This window comes from Acomys russatus, chromosome 1 (assembly GCF_903995435.1).
Source record: "Acomys russatus chromosome 1, mAcoRus1.1, whole genome shotgun sequence".
Lineage (NCBI taxonomy): Eukaryota > Metazoa > Chordata > Mammalia > Rodentia > Muridae > Acomys > Acomys russatus.
This window is the reverse complement of record NC_067137.1, coordinates 95125996-95141691: the sequence shown is the minus strand read 5'-3', so window position 1 is coordinate 95141691 and position 15696 is coordinate 95125996. Positions and strand designations below refer to the sequence as shown.

Genomic DNA, 15696 nt, shown 5'->3' with positions numbered 1-15696 from the left:
GAAGCTGCGGCGGCCGGAATGGGGTGGAGGGAGGGAGGGAGGTGGGGGTGGGATGGGGTGGGGTGGGGCGGGGCGGGAGGGAAGGAGGTGGGGTGGGATGGGATGGGGGTGCAGTCGGGTCAGTTGACGCCGGGTGCAGCCAACTTTGCTGCTCAGATCAGCGATGCCCTTGGGGAGAAGGGAGGGGTTGGAGAGGCTTTTCTGGGGCTACATCAAAGAAGAGCTTGGATTTCTCCTAGAATGATGCTCCCAAACCTTAGGGTGTGCCCTTGTCTGGAGAAGGGTGGAGCCCCTCGATGGGCTGCGGAGTCATCCGGCCCCAGAATTCCGGGGTCTGCCTGGCTAGCTGGAGTGGGACTGCTGATAGGCCTTCTGAGTGCGCTCGGCTGCAGCGCTCAGGCCCCAGGTAGGGCTACAAGCTACAAGCTACACGCTCCCGGGCTGTTTTCCCTCGCGTTCCTTTGGCTCTTGCTATTAGATTTACTTTTATTTCGCTACGTGTTACCGTCCCAGGGTAGTTTCTAAAGCCAATGTAATCATTATGCTATTACGCTAAACATTATGTCTTACTCTCACGTGACCGTTTCTCCTTAAGGCCCAGGAATGACTCAGCCAAATGTAAAGATAATAAAGTTAACTACCAGATCAACAATACTGAACATAACTTGATTTCAACATTAAAAGATCCTCTGTGACTTTTTGACTTCAGAAGAGAGTTTATTTGTCTTCTTCGTCCTTCAGTTCATTTGGATGAGCTGGTTGGAACAGATAGCTCAGTTTTTCTTGTAACTACACAGAAGATTCGTGCACGTGGGAAAAGAAAAGTAGACAGCAGTCCCGTTAATACTTCACCATATCAGACGTCAGCTATTATGTGCTACAAAGAAATTCCTTGGCGGGCTCCCTAAGGCCGATTGTCAGTTCAAGCTTTCATGCTCAGTTGTCTCTTCTGCCTTCTCCACGTTGCATTTATTTCCCACTGACTCCTGCCCATAATGCTCAGCTTCCCTCTGCCTCAGTCAACACTATGGCTCTCCCTTATGCACCCTTTTTAACTAGTTTCAATACTCTCCAGCTTTCCCCACCCCCTTTCATTTCGAGTCAGGGTGTAGCCTTGGCTGTCCTGGACTTGCTTTGTAGACCAGGCTGGCTTCAAACTTACAGAGATCTGCCTCCCCGAGTGCTGGGATTATAGGCATGGACCATCACAACCAGGATAGTACTCTCCATCTTTTTCTCTGGTTTTAAAATATGCATAACGTCATGAAAGATAGTTCACTTTCCTGTATCTGTCTCCTCTATGTTAGGATCCCAGTCACTTCTCTTCTGCTTAGTTTTGTTTGCTGTAGTTCACAGCTTAGCACTGGATAGGCCTCCTGCCGATTTAATCGTCCGGCCTCAGATTCCCCTAGGCAGAGAGAGGGAGAGACAGAGACAGAAACAGAGAGACAGAGAGGGGCACACACAGAGAGAGACAGAGACAGAGACAGACAGACACAGAGAGACACAGCTCTGTGAGTGTAAGCCCTGTGTGTGCAGTTCCTGGGAAGGCCAGAAGATGGCACTGGACTCCCTGGACCTGAAGTTATAGCAATCGTGAACCATTGCTCATTGAGAACACCTCAATTTCTTTCTTTTTCTTATTTTCATTCTTTCTTTAGTTATGGTTGGCTTTTTTGTTTGTTTTTGAGACAAGGTCTCACAATGTAGCCATGATTGGCCAGGAACTTGCTTTGTGTTCCAGGTTAGCCTTAAACTCATAGAGAGCCACTTGCTTCTGCCTCCCAAGAGCTGTAATTAAAGACGTGCATCATGTTCAGGACACCCTCGGTTTCTTGACCACAAGCCCTACACAACACACACACACACACACACACACACATACACACACACACACACACACACACACACACACACACACACGCTTTTTCCTGTCTCTCCTCCATGTCCAGGCCCCTGTGGTCTGGGTTCTGGCCCCTCTTGTTAACTATACAGCTAACTACTGTCCTTCCCATGAGCAAGGACAAGAAGGCAAGCTTCTGTTTCTGCATCCCAGGCATTTGACAATATTGAGCATTCTCTCCCTTAAGACTCACTTTTTTTTTTCAAGACAGGGTTTCTCTGTGTAGCCTTGGCTGTCCTGGACTCACTTTGTAGACCAGGCTGGCCTCAAACTCACAGAGATGCACCTGCCTCTGCCTCCCGAGTGCTGGGATTAAAGGCGTGCGCCCCCACACCCGGCCAAGACTCACTTCTCACTACGCCTGTGTCCTCTTGGTTTCTTCTTTCTCAGCCTTCTTCCACCTGTTTAAGGCTTTTGCCATTTGTGCCTTTTCCCTTCCTTGCCTTCTAAGTTTAGCTGTTCTCCCGCTCGTGTTCCACCCCAGGCAGGCTCTTCCTTATGACTTCTATCAGACCTACCATGTAGGGTCTCACCTATGTCTAAACTATGGCCTGCTTAGCCATAGTCTCTCTCCAGCTACCCACCAGGAGGCCCAGGTCAGTGTGACAGACCACTGATCTTATCCCCATTCTCTGCTGTTTCCCATGTTGTACATCCTCTCGCCTTCAGCATCTGTTCCCCCAATACATCCTTCCTGCTGGTGTCCAGATGCTGCTGCTAAAACCTTCTTTCCCAGCTTTGTTGAGATATTAGCAGGACTTATCAATCAGTGGTAGGATGTATACTTAGAATGCACACAGACCACCAGGCATGGTGGCGCACACCTTTAATCCTAGCACTCAAGAGGCAGAGGCAGGCAGATCTCTGTGAGTTCGAGACCAGCCTGGTCCAGGACTACATAGGGACACCCTGTCTCAAACAAAACAAAACAAAACAAAACACCCAAAAAGAATGCATACAGACCTAGGTTCCATTGCCAAGCAAAACACACACACACACACACACACACACACACACACACACACTACGGGTCGGGTAGTGGGAGGGAACAAAGATCACAAAGAAAAAAGTGTATATAGCATTTTGGCAACACATATACTAAAACTGGGTTGGTACTGAGCTTAGCACAGCTGCTGCTCAGGAACGAAACACGAATGCACAAAGTGTGTCTTTTGAAAAAAATGTATTTATTAGGGTTGGGGACAAGCTCAGTCATACAAGCACAAGGACCTAAATTAGGCATCAGGATCCAATTTTTAAAAGTCTGGCTTGGTGGCACAGATTTACAATCCTGCTTCTGCAAATGCAAAGACAGGTGACTCCCTAGGGACCCTGACCAATCAGGCTAGCCTACTGAGCAAGTTCCAGGACAGGGAGAGAGCCTGTCTCAAGAAAAAAACACGGATTGTACCTGGAGAATGACACTCTAGGTTATCCTCTGGCCTCCACATGTGTGTCCACATACACATATAAACAAAAAGATACACAAAATACATGCATACATACGTGTGTGGGGGGGGTGGGGTAAAATGTGAACTCTTGACCAAGTACACTTTGTAAAATGATTAAGTTGAGCTAAGTACTGAATCCTTTTGATCTTATAGTTCCTTTTTCCTCGTCCCTTCTTGAACAATTGAGATATATGACTTAGTCATTTTCTATCTTCCACATTAGGTGTAGTATCTATAGTTCTGCCTTCCTGTAATAAATCGAGTCAATCTCAGCAGGTCTCAACCACAGCTGTGTAGTGGGAAGCAATATCTTAGGGATAAACTGTGGGCGTGCATCCAAAAGGTTCCCCAAACGCCCTGATGTGCAGATGGCAGTGAGAGTCCCCGGCTATCGCAACTCCCTCCTTTTACCTGCTTGCCTATTGGCACTGCCTCACCCACAACTAGGGAGTGATGGAAGGCAGTAGTCTTGGGAGTGGACTGTGGACTGGCTGCCTGAGGCTAAATCCTGGCTCCATCACTTTCTCATTGTGATTCCGTAACTTTGGAAAGGTGCTGTCTCCTGAACAAACCCTTTCTCCGTCCTCCCAGTCAGAATCAGTCTGTTAAGTTCTTCATAACTTTCTGTCTCTGTTATAATGCTGGGCTGGTTCATGATGACCTCTCGGAGAACACTTATGAAATGAATTAGCGCGTTGCACATCATCTTGTAATTCTTTGCGTGTACATTTATCTATGATAAAGAACTCTTTGAGGGCAAAGATTATACATCATTTATCTCTGTCCACCACATGTTCCATCCGTTTAAATGCTCAGTAGGTTTGGAATCTATAGGGAAACTTACTTTAAATGAATTTTAGAGAAATTACATCAGTCAAATACAGTGTTTAGTGTTGTTTTCAAATATTGCCAAGGACACCGTTCGCCCCGGCTCCTTCGCCTCCCAGCAGGAGGACTTTATGGCTCTGTAAGTGGGGAACTAGTGTAATGGATTTCCATAGCTACCACTGCAAACTTTCTCATCCTGCCAAATCTGCCAGCCCGACACGCTAACACATGGAGCCCAGGGTTATGAAACAATAATAATATATACAAGGAGTCCAAGAAGGAACAATGAGCATCACACACAATTTGCTTCATACACATTCTTGATCCTAAGGGTAGCTGAATTCCAATGCACGAAAGCCAATTCTCATTTTAGCAATCTTCACCTACAAAACCCTTAGTGATTCTCTTTTTCCAAAAGTAAAGGCATGCAATGTGGTTATTTTGCTTAGATTAATTGATTCAATTGAGATTCTGGAGACAAGAATTACTTGCGCATGATTTGTTTCTTTATTATATTTACGCACAATCTTAGTAAGACAGATTCTGGGTAGCAGCTTCCAAAAGCCCAGATAAAATAACTTCACCAAGCCGGGTGGTGGTGGCACACCCCTTTAATCCCAGCACTTGGGAGGCAGAGGCAGGTGGATCTCTGTGAGTTCGAGGCCAGCCTGGTACACAAAGAGAGTCCAGGACAGCCAGGGCTACAAACAAAAACAAACAAACAACAACAACATGCATGACCCAAAATTGAAAGAGAGAGAGAGAGAGAGAGAGAGAGAGAGAGAGAGAGAGAGAGAGAGAGAGAGAGAGGAGGCCAGAAAGGTGGGTATGGATCCTATTCAATTGATTTATTTTTGATGCTTAATGTCTTTCTCCCACCTCGAGCTCCTCCAGAGCAGGATTCTGCAATTACAGTCACTGATTTATGCCAATAGCCCTTGGCACACCTGCTTAATTTATGAGTGGACGTATTCTAAGTGTTTTGTCTATGCCTTTCTATACCAGCTGGAAAATGAGAAGTGGAGGTTCTTACAGAAGTTGGGTATAGACTAGGTCAGTGTATGCAAAGTCTGATCTTTGCTTATGTCAATCCCAGGCTCCCTCCACCGCCTGATTCCCCCCCCCCTTAAAGCCCCGCCCCTAGGCGGGCTCTTGGCCTAGATGCCACCTATGATTGGTTAGACCGCGGTGATGGGCGTGCAGGGCAGCCTTGGAGGAGTCGCACTCTAAGCTTCCGGGAGCGGCGGTTAGCGCGGCGGGGGCGGTTGATCTGGAGGTCCCCGGGTCAGATCGGCGGCTAGTGAGGAAGCCCCGAAAACCCGAGTGTCCGCCACTCGGATCGTCCAAGTGTCAGTGGAGGGGATTGCGGGCTGCGTGGGGAGAGGATGGTTGGTGGCCATAGAGCTGCGAGGGTAGCGGGGTGAGCAGGTGAAGGCCCCCGACCACAAGCCCACCCAGTTAGTCCTTGCAGTTCCGGGACCCTGGGGTTCCAGAGAGGTCTCCGTAGAGATGGAGTGCGGGCACAGCCCTTTCTTAGAATGATGTCTCATACTGTTGCTTTCCTGGTCTCTGACAGGTTTAAGCATGGCAGAAGGTGACACCTTGGTCTCAGTGGATTACGAAATTTTTGGGAAGGTTCAAGGGGTGTTTTTCCGCAAGTACACTCAGGTATGTGGCCCATAGGCGTGAGGCCTGGTTCTGACCAATGGGAGCTGGGAGAGGCTGGCTGGCTTTTTGGTAACTTGGGGAGGTGGGGCTAGTTGCCGATGAGCGATGAGTTGAGACTGTTTCACAGCAGTCTATAAAACATGATGCAAATGCAAGGGGCTCCTGACTGGCTTTTTTAGGAGTGGTAAGGGACCATCTAGACACCCTTTTGAATGAGAATACCCTTAGTGCACCCTGTTGTTATGTCACCAAGTCAAGCCACTTTTATAGGAAAGCTACCGTCAAGCTAGAGAGGTGAGCCGGGCGTGGTTGTGCATGCCTGTAACCCTAGCACACGGACAGGCAGATGGCTGTGAATTTGTGACCAGCCTGCTCTAGAGAGAGTCCAGGACAGCCAAAGCTCCAAAGAAAAACCCTGTCTTAGCCGGGCGTGGTGGCGTACGCCTTTAATCCCAGCACTCGGGAGGCAGAGGCGGGTGGATCGCTGTGAGTTCGAGGCCAGCCTGGTCTACACAGTGAGTCCAGGACAGCCAAGGCTACACAGAGAAACCCTGTCTCGAAAAAAAAAAGAAAAAGAAAAAGAAAAAGAAAATAAAAAACCCTGTCTTGAAAACAAACCAAGCCAGAGGTGATGTTAGGTGGGCAGATCACACTGGTATAAGACATGTAATCATCCACACGGCTACTCCAAGTCTATTCCTCCAACTTCCACCACAGGATTCGAACCCAGGGACTTTTGCATGCTCAGCAACGCTACCAGCCAAGCTGCTTCCCCAGCCCCTCACTGAGTATTTTTTGTTCTTTTCCTTCTTGAAAGAACGCTCACCTTTTCTAATTTAAGTTTTCCTGATTAAAATACCTTATCAGACTAGGCATGGTGGCGCACGCCTTTAATTCCAGCACTCAGGAGGCAGAGGCAGGTGGATCGCTGTGAGTTTGAGACCAGCCTGGTCTACAGAGAAAGTTCCAGGACATCAAGTACTACACAGAAAACAATATCTCAAAACAAAACAAAACAAAACAAAAAACGAGGGGCTGGAGAGATGGCTCAGGGGTTAAGAGCACTGACTGCTCTTCCAAAGATCCCGATTTCAATTCCCAGCAACCACATGGTGACTCATGACCATCTGTAATGAGATCTGGTGCCTTCTTGTGGTGGGCAGGTGCATATTCAGGCAGAATACTATATGAATAATAACAAACCTTTAAAAAACAAAACAAAATTGAACAAACAAACAAAAACCTTCATCCATTCCTGAGCAGGCGTTAACACGAAAGGTGGTGGAGTCTGGTGTCCCCTTATAGGAGCATTTGAGGGATGAACAGACGAGGCAGCCTCTACCGCTGCTCCCCATCACTACTCTCATCAGAGCACAAGGGCCATCTCAACTTCCCTTCCGCCTCCAGCAGGATTATCTATCTGGCTCATTGTAGCCATCTTGATGGGTGTGGCATAGCATCTCCTTGGGAATGTCCATTGTTTTCGTTCAGGTACTAATGTATTTAAAACAACTTAATCACACAAGGAATGCTCTTCAATTACAGTAGAAGTAAAGTACAAATCAATAACAGATAACTGAATATTCCAAATTATCCAGAATAACACTTTTTGCTTTTTTCTTTCAGTACATAGGACATATGTACTAAAAACCTTACCATTTTAACCATTTGAAAACACATAGAGGCAGAGGATCTCTGTGAGTTTGAGGACAGCCTGCTCTACAGAGCAAATCTAGGACAAGCCAGGGCTACACAGAGAACCCTTATTTTCCTTTTATTTCAAAAGACTGAAGCTCTCTACTCACCGGCCTGTTTTCCCTTCCACCAGCCCCTAGCAAACATGGTCCCGCTTTCCATGGATGTGCAGGTGAGAGGACAACTATCATGGAGACTCCTGGGATCAAACTCAGGTCCTCAGGCTTGGTGGCAGTCGCCCTAAACCACAAGCCGCCTTGCTGGCTCTCTATAAATTTGAGCACTGTAGCTCATAAGTAGAATCATAGAGTATTTGTTATCATGTCCTCAAGATTCTCCCACATGTCTTGAGTCAGAACTTCCTTCACTTTCAAGGCAGAAACATATGCTGTATATTTTCAGGGTGGATTTGCTTGTGCCTTTTCCTAATGAGTAATGATGTTGAGTATCTATGTGTTTATTGACATGTAAAAGAAGATATTATATAACATATTTGGAGAACTTTCTATTCCAATCCTTGGCCCATTTTTAAATTGAGTTATTTTTCTTTGTGTATATGTGTATATAACTTTATGTATATATACATATATATAATTAATTTATTCATATTACATCTCAATTGTTATCCCATCCCTTGTATCTTCCCATTCCTCCCTCCCTCCCGCTTTCCCCCTCCCCTATGACTGTGACTGAAGGGGATCTTCTCCCCCTGTATATGCTCATAGGATATCAAGTCTCTTCTTGGTATAACATTTTTTTTATCTATTCCAGATACTAAGTCTTTCTCTGACCTTTTTCTTTTCTTTTTGTTGTTTGTTTTTTGTTTTTGTTTTTTGTTTTTTTGAGACAGGGTTTTTCTGTGTAGCCTTGGATGTCCTGGACTTGCTTTGTAGACCAGGCTAGCCTTGAACTCACGGCCATCTGTCTTCCTCTGCCTCTGACCTTTTCTTCTTTTGAGTTTGAGATAAGGTCTCACTCTGTAGCCCTGGCTGGCCTGTAACTAAGAGATCCACATGCTTTTTTCTCCTGAGTGCTGAGGTGTGCGCCACCGTGCCCATCTTCCCTCCCCCCGCCCTCCCCCCACCCCCTCTCTCTTTCATAATTTATTTTTATTTTATGTGTGTTGGTGTTCTCCCTGTATGTCTGTGTGAGGGTGTCCAATCTTGGAGTTACAGACAGTTGTGAGCTGCTCTATGGGTGCTGGGAATTGAACCCAGGTCCTCTGGAAGAGCAGTCAGTGCTCTTAACTGCTGAGCCATCTCTCCAGCCCCTGCCTGGATACTAGCCTAGCAAATGTCTGATGCCAACGTTTCTTCCACTTTGGAGAGCTTATTTTTCTTGGTAGGGTTCTTTCAAGCATCAAAGGTTTAATTTTGTTTGTTTGGAGAAAGTTTCACTCTGTAGCTCAGGCTGGCTTCAAACTCCTAGTATTCCTCCCCAATGCCAGGATTACAGGCGTGAGCCACCATGCCCAGCAGAAGGAGTTACTTTTAAACTCTTAAGTTTGCTTTATTTTATTTTTATTTTTTGGTGGGAGGGGGACTTTGTAGTGCTATCACTTGAACTTTTAGGCCATGAGGAGTCATGCCTATATTTTCTAAGGTTTTTCCTGTCTTAATCCCTTAAACTTTGGGCTGTTTTGCCGGGTGGGGGTGGGGGGGTGGGGAGGGGAGAGCGGAGCAGGCGTTGTATGTTTGTTTAGTATTTGGGGACAGAAAAAGAAAAGCATGGGGGGCTCTGCCAGGCACCTCTCCTCAGCTCTAAGGGCCACTGCTATTCTGGTGGCTGTGCATTCCCTAGAGAACAAGAAGCCTCCAGATGCCTGAGCAATGCCAACCTCTGCAGGCTTTGTTCCCTCAGCTGCCCCGCAGCTCGCGCCCACGCTTCCGTCTGGTGTACCTTCTCTCCTGGTCAGTTCTCTGTCATGGATTTGGCGGTGATACTCAGGTCATCAGCCTGCAGGCACGCTTGAGCTTTCCTGGCAGCCTGGTTCCTTCTCTAATCAGCTATAGCTGAGTTCTGGATTACTAATTGAGGGACTTTCTTTTGAGATTGAAAACAAGAACTAGTCACTATATTCCTTAACTTGTTCTTAGGTTTGGCACGGTGGTTTGGTTTTTAGGCGTGCTCACAGGCTAAAGTAGGAGGACATGGGCTCGTAAAGAAGCCCAAGACCAGCCTGGGCTACAAGAGGAAGACCCTACCTCAAGAGAAAAAAAAATGAAAAAAAATTGTGTGCATGTGTGTACACACGTGCCATGGCATGCATGTGGAGGTCAGAGGACAAATGTGGGAGTCACTTCTCTCTTCTTCCACTGTATGAGTCCTGGGGATCAAACTCTGGTCATCAGGCTAGGTGGCAAGTGGCTCTTCCTGTGCGATCTTGCCAGCCCTGGGAAATAGTTTATGAGATGGTGTTAGCGTATTGGAATTTCCTTTCAAAGAAGCTTATTGGAGTCTTACTTTCTTCATTGTCTGGTTGACTTTTCTCGGGGAGACATGAATAAATGCCCCAGATAGGGTACCAAGAACAGACCAAATGAATGATTCCACCCAAGGGTAGCTTGGTGAACCACTGCATTTAATTTTGATTCCCTAAGGAGCATGGGCAACTTACAGGCAGCAACACCATGCAATTCCCACCCACCCCCATCCTTAACTCCTTATATAATGTCAGGGAGGGTTGGAGGGTAGTTTCCACCGCTGTGCTGTGAGCCCCTTATGCGCTGCTTTGTGACCCTCCCTCCTTGAGGATGGGCTGTTACTGGCCCTAACGTGAGGAGGGGCTTGCCCATTAATCACAGCTGCTATGCTTTTAAGCCCAGAGGACCAGTTTCCGCAGCACTTAGGTGTTCAAATATGAATGTGAATCAGCAGTATTATGCTATCATTTAAAAGGAGTAGAATTTAACACACAAAAATGCCTGTTGGAAATTCCCATCCTTCAACCAGTCAAAATTTGGAGTGTCTTGTTCACAAGAATTCAGGTCAATCGCATTTCAAATTAAAGATTTATTTGACTGACTGAACCTCCTGCTCAAAACTGCACCATCCTGCGAAGAGCTGTCCACCACCTGTGGAGACTGGAACATCTGGCGGTCTCCAGCTCCTCCTGCTTGCTGAACAAGAACAAGGGTGCCGTTCTCCATAGTTGGCTGAATGTGCTGTCTTCCTCACAACCCGTCCTCAGCATTCCTCTTGTATGTCTCGCCTTTGGCACTCAACAATACCCACTGTGTGTGGCCCCTGCTCTTCTTCATGCCTTAGTTTCCTCCATCTCTGAGACTATTATTTGAGGGAAGTATTCTTGTTCATTATGCAAACACGTCTGCTTTGAACATAGCTGGCTTGGTGGATGCTCCATCCAGTTCCTCCGCAAAACATTATTTTGCTATGCATAATGCTTTCCTTGGCCTACCCCAGTGATTTCCCACGTTTACCGGGTTACACTGGCATTTGCACATGTAATCATATTAGCTCCCATAATCTTTTGTAATCCAACCCCTTCTATTATAGATCAACAATAACATAATATCCTAACTATATATTTATGTAGCAATAAAACTAGCTCCAGTACATCACTGGCTTTCCTAGATGGTCATTTCTGCTACAACTTAGTAATGAACACTTAGTATGTTCAACTTGATTTTTTTTAATTAAGTAATTAAAAAATTTTTTTTATATACTGGTGTTTTGCCCACCTGTATGTCTGTGTGAGGGTGTCAGATCCCCTGGAACTGGAGTTACAAATGGTTGTGAGCTGTCATGTAGTACTGGGAATTGAATCTAGGTGCTCTAGAAGAGTAACCAGTGCTCTTGCCCTCTGAGCCATCGTTTCAGCCCCCGCATGTTCAACTTTAAAGACAGTGATTATTTCCTAGACAAGAGAAAAGAACCAGTAGGAAAAGGAGCATCAGTTTGGAAAGGTGGCGGCAGGGGATTCCCCTTCAGAAATGAGTTTTATTGGAAGAGCTTGATGGCCATGGGGTCTATGGGCAGGCCTTGACGTAGGAGCTCAATAGATCAGATCAGGCAACTTGGCAGGCTTAAAGGCTGGCTCGGTGGGTAAAGGCGCTTGCCACCAAGACTAGACTGAACTCGGTGCCCAAGATTCACACAGTGGAAAGAAGGAAAAGACTTCTGCAAGCAGTCTTCTGACTCCTCACTTTTGTATTTTATGCATGCCCTGCCCCCCATAAATAAGTAAACAATATTTTAAAATTTTTAAAGGTTTATTTATTATTTATACAGTATTCTGCCCACATGTGAGCCTGCCCACCACAAGAAGGCACTGGATCTCATTACAGATGGTCGTGAGCCACCATGTGGTTGCTGGGATTCGAACTCTGGACCTTTGGAAGAGCAGATGGTGCTCTTAACCTCTGAGCCATCTCTCCAGCCCCCCCCCCTTTAAATTTTTAATGATGGAAACAAAAATATACCTAAAAGTGAAGCTTCTGGAAAAACTATTTGTTCTTCCCTGTCTTGTATTGTTCCTCAAACTTGATCTTGGCCTCCCTCCTGGCCTTGCATTTCAGGGCTGGGTCTCTAAAGACATCCTTGTTAATAACAGTCTTGTCCAAGGGGCTATGTACATAGTACCTGGTAGCCATGAGGTGACTGTAGTTACAAACTTTCACGAAGGACTTGATCTTTGGCCTCTTGGTGATGGTTTTCTTCTTGCCCATGGCAGCTGTCACTTTTCGGGGATAGCGGTCAATTCCAGCCACCAGGGCATGGCTGTCAGGGCGGTCTGAGGTGCCGTCAGCCACCAGGGCATGGCTGTGAGGGCGGTCTGAGGTGCCGTCATCGATGCTCTTCACGATGACGGCTTTGCGTTGGAATAAACTTCCAGCCAGGACCAGCACCACTTTCCCAGGTTTCATGAACTTGCCTAGTTCGGCAGCAAGCAGCTGGCACCAAGCCAAGTAAACACAATTTTAAAAAGGAGGAGCATCAGTAAGAAAGACAACTTGAAGCCAGGTTCAGTGGCACACACCTTTAATCTCAGGAGGCAGAGGCAGGCAGATCTCTGTGAGTTCAAGGCCAGCCTGGTCTACAAAGTGAGTCCAGGACAACCAGGTTTACGCATAGAAACCTTGTCTTGAAAAACCAAAAAAGAAAGAAAAGAAAAATTTTTTAAAAGAAAAAAAAGGATAACTTGGAGGCCTGGGCAGGTGGCTCAGCAGCCGCTACTCTTCTTCCAAAGGACCCGAGTTAAGGCCCAGAACACCAAAACGATTGGCTCATAACCAACTCTATTGTAGCCCCAGGGCACGTGGACTCCATGAGCACCAGCACTCACACGTGCCCATACCATATTCCCTTTCTATAGACAGAGTTAAACTATCTTTTTAAAAGAAAAGTTAAAGGTAGGTACCTACCACAGGGATGATAGGGGTAGAGGGAGGGCCCACAGGAGATGAAGCCTTCTGTGAAATTCTCAAACAAAGGAAAAGATCTGACTTTCATGTGAATATTCGAATTCGTCAGTAAGTTATTTTTAGTGATTTTGTTTAGGATAACCTACAGGATACAGCACAGGACCATATACTAGGAGACATGAGCTATAAGGCTACAACACAGCATAGCTTTTTGTTTGTTTGTTTGGTTGGTTGGTTGGTTTTTTGGAGACAGGGTTTCTCTGTGTAGCCCTGGCTGTCCTGGAGTCACTTTGTAGACCAGGCTGGCCTTGAATTCACAGAGATGTGCTTGCCTCTGCCTCTCAAGTGCTGGGATTTAAAGGTGTGCACCACTATACCTGGCCCAGCATGGCTTCTTTTTTTTTCTAAATATATTTTATTAATTTATTCATATTACATCTCAATTGTTATCCCATCCCTTGTATCCTATTCCTCCCTCCCTCTCTCTCTCTTTTTTTTTTTTAAGATTTATTTACTATGTATACAATGTTCTGCCTGCATGTGTGCCTGCCTGCCAGAAGAGGGCACCAGATCTCATCGATGGGTGTGAGCCACCATATGGTTGCTAGGAATTGAACTCAGGACCTCTGGAAGAGCAGACAGTGCTCTTAACCTCTGAGTCATCTCTCCAGCCCCCACCAGCATGCTCTTAACTCTTGGTCCAGAGAAAGCTGCAGCAGGGACATGGCCTCACTTCTCCAGGCTGCCATTCTGGTGTCTTTAGAGCAGCCAGCATCTTCAGTAGGCAGGCCCATGATGTATCAAGCAAGGCAAGTGGAAACCTGATAGCTGCAGAGCCTCATGAACTCTCCGTGCTCAGAGGCTGCGCACAGCTGCTTCCCCTCGCCACCAAGTATGACAGAAAGTGGGCTTTGGTTGCAACGTAAACATGTTGGGTTAGAGGGTTCCTCCACAGTAAAAACAATGGTTGTGCTGCCCAGGAAATTGTGAAATACTGTGTAATGATCTTTAAAGATACAATGGGTCACTTCATCTGGATTTGTTTAGGTGTGGTCCTGGCTGCAGGCAAAGAGAAGGATCAAATAACTTCAAGCCTCTTGTACTCCACACACCCAGTAGATTGCTGACTAGGAGAAGAGAAAATGAAGGTTGTGGGTATAGCCTAGAGCTAGAGTGCTTGCCTAGGTAGCATATAAGGGGCCCTAGGTAAATCCTCAGTACTGCAAAAACAAACTCAAACTCAGGGTCTCTCTCCCCTCAAGTTATGTGGCTAATCATGATGGTGCACACTTGTAATCCCAGCACTCAGAAGGCAGGAGCAGGACAAGAACTGGAAGATCAAGGCTAGCCTGATCTACATAATAGTTCTATCTAGGCCAGCCAAGGCTACATAATGAGACTGCTTAAAAAGAGAGAGAGAGAGAGAGAGAGAGAGAGAGAGAGAGAGAGAGAGAGAGAGAGAGAGAAAAGAAAAAGAAATGAACAGCTGTACCAGTACCATAAATAGCCTTAGGAAGTCAGTTTGAAGGCATCTTTTTTGGGCTTACTCTTTAGTACTTAACCACATTTACTACATAATGGAAAATCTAAAGAATTCAAATGCTGACTTTTGTAGAATAAAAAAGAGAGATGGAATCAAGTGGCTAAATTCAGCCCTGACATCCTCATTGGTGTCTGTTTTGATTTTTCTGGACAATGTCAAATTAGTTTTGGTGGTTTGATTCTAGGCCAAGAATACGCACAGATCCTAGGTTCATTTTGTTTTGTACAATCTCACTGTAGCTCTCTTTCTCTCCTTTCTCCCCCTCAGGCTGAAGGTAAAAAGCTGGGTTTGGTAGGCTGGGTCCAGAATACAGATCGGGGCACAGTGCAGGGACAACTGCAAGGCCCCATCTCCAAGGTGCGTCACATGCAGGAATGGCTGCAGAGAAGAGGCAGCCCTAAGTCACACATCGACAGAGCAAACTTCAACAACGAGAAAGTCATCTTAAACTTGGATTATTCAGACTTCCAAATTGTAAAGTAATGGCCTGGATTAATTTTTTCAAAATAATCTCACTCCTTTTTTTTTTTAAAAAAATCAATATAGAACTACTCTGTGCTGAGTATTAGAATTTGTCAATAAGTTATTTTGGTTGTGTATTTGAAAGGTACTGTGTATTACGTGTAAGATGGAGTACAATTGTATACAAGTCTAACCAATAAAAACACATTAGAACCTTATGCCTACAGTGCTTTTTTAAAAAATCATTAGTGAACTTGTAGGCAACATGATTATTCAGTATTGTGAGAGGAAGATTTTGAAGTAGTTTAAAGAGGTTTGAAAGGGAAGAGGTGACTTTGAAGCATTTCTTTACATTGTTTACACAGTTTCTTCAGGAGATCCCATGTGCAGTAAGAACAAATGTTCCCAGCCAGACATGCTGGCACACGCCTTTAATCCCAGCACTCGGAGGCAGAGGCAGGTGGATTGCTGTGGGTTTGAGGCCAGCCTGGTCTACACAGCAAGTCTAGGACAGCTAAGGATACACAGAGAAACCCTGTCTCAAAAACAAAAAAGAAAAAACAAAAAAAGAACAAATGTCCCCAGGCCAGGTTGTTAAGTGTTCAGATTATGTGGCATACTAAGTACTGTTGCTTTCAATCTTTTGGAACATTCCTTTTCCAAGGGTTAAAAATTCACATAAAGTAGTTATGCACTCCTTTCATTTGTATGCTGAAACCCTAACCCTACTATGAGTCCTATCCAACTGCTGACGTGTGTGTG

The 15696-nt window shown here is 45.8% G+C and overlaps 2 protein-coding genes across 3 annotated transcripts; one reads left to right on the top strand and one right to left on the bottom strand.

Annotated features, from left to right (window-relative positions):
* Positions 1 to 142: 142 nt before the first annotated feature.
* Positions 143 to 14996, top strand: Acyp1 (acylphosphatase 1). 2 transcript variants are annotated; one of them, XM_051149442.1, is made up of 3 exons: positions 143 to 406; positions 5759 to 5850; positions 14740 to 14996. In XM_051149442.1, exons 1-3 carry the CDS (start codon positions 241 to 243, stop codon positions 14953 to 14955), a joined length of 474 nt encoding a protein of 157 aa, XP_051005399.1. In that variant the 5' UTR covers positions 143 to 240; the 3' UTR covers positions 14956 to 14996. The 2 variants fall into 2 exon arrangements, with proteins under 2 accessions (XP_051005399.1, XP_051005401.1); XM_051149444.1 differs by lacking the exon at positions 143 to 406 and adding an exon at positions 5391 to 5531.
* Positions 11956 to 12431, bottom strand: LOC127192120 (60S ribosomal protein L27-like). Its single transcript, XM_051149452.1, has one exon. It carries the CDS (start codon positions 12429 to 12431, stop codon positions 12012 to 12014), a length of 420 nt encoding a protein of 139 aa, XP_051005409.1. The 3' UTR covers positions 11956 to 12011.
* Positions 14997 to 15696: the final 700 nt, after the last annotated feature.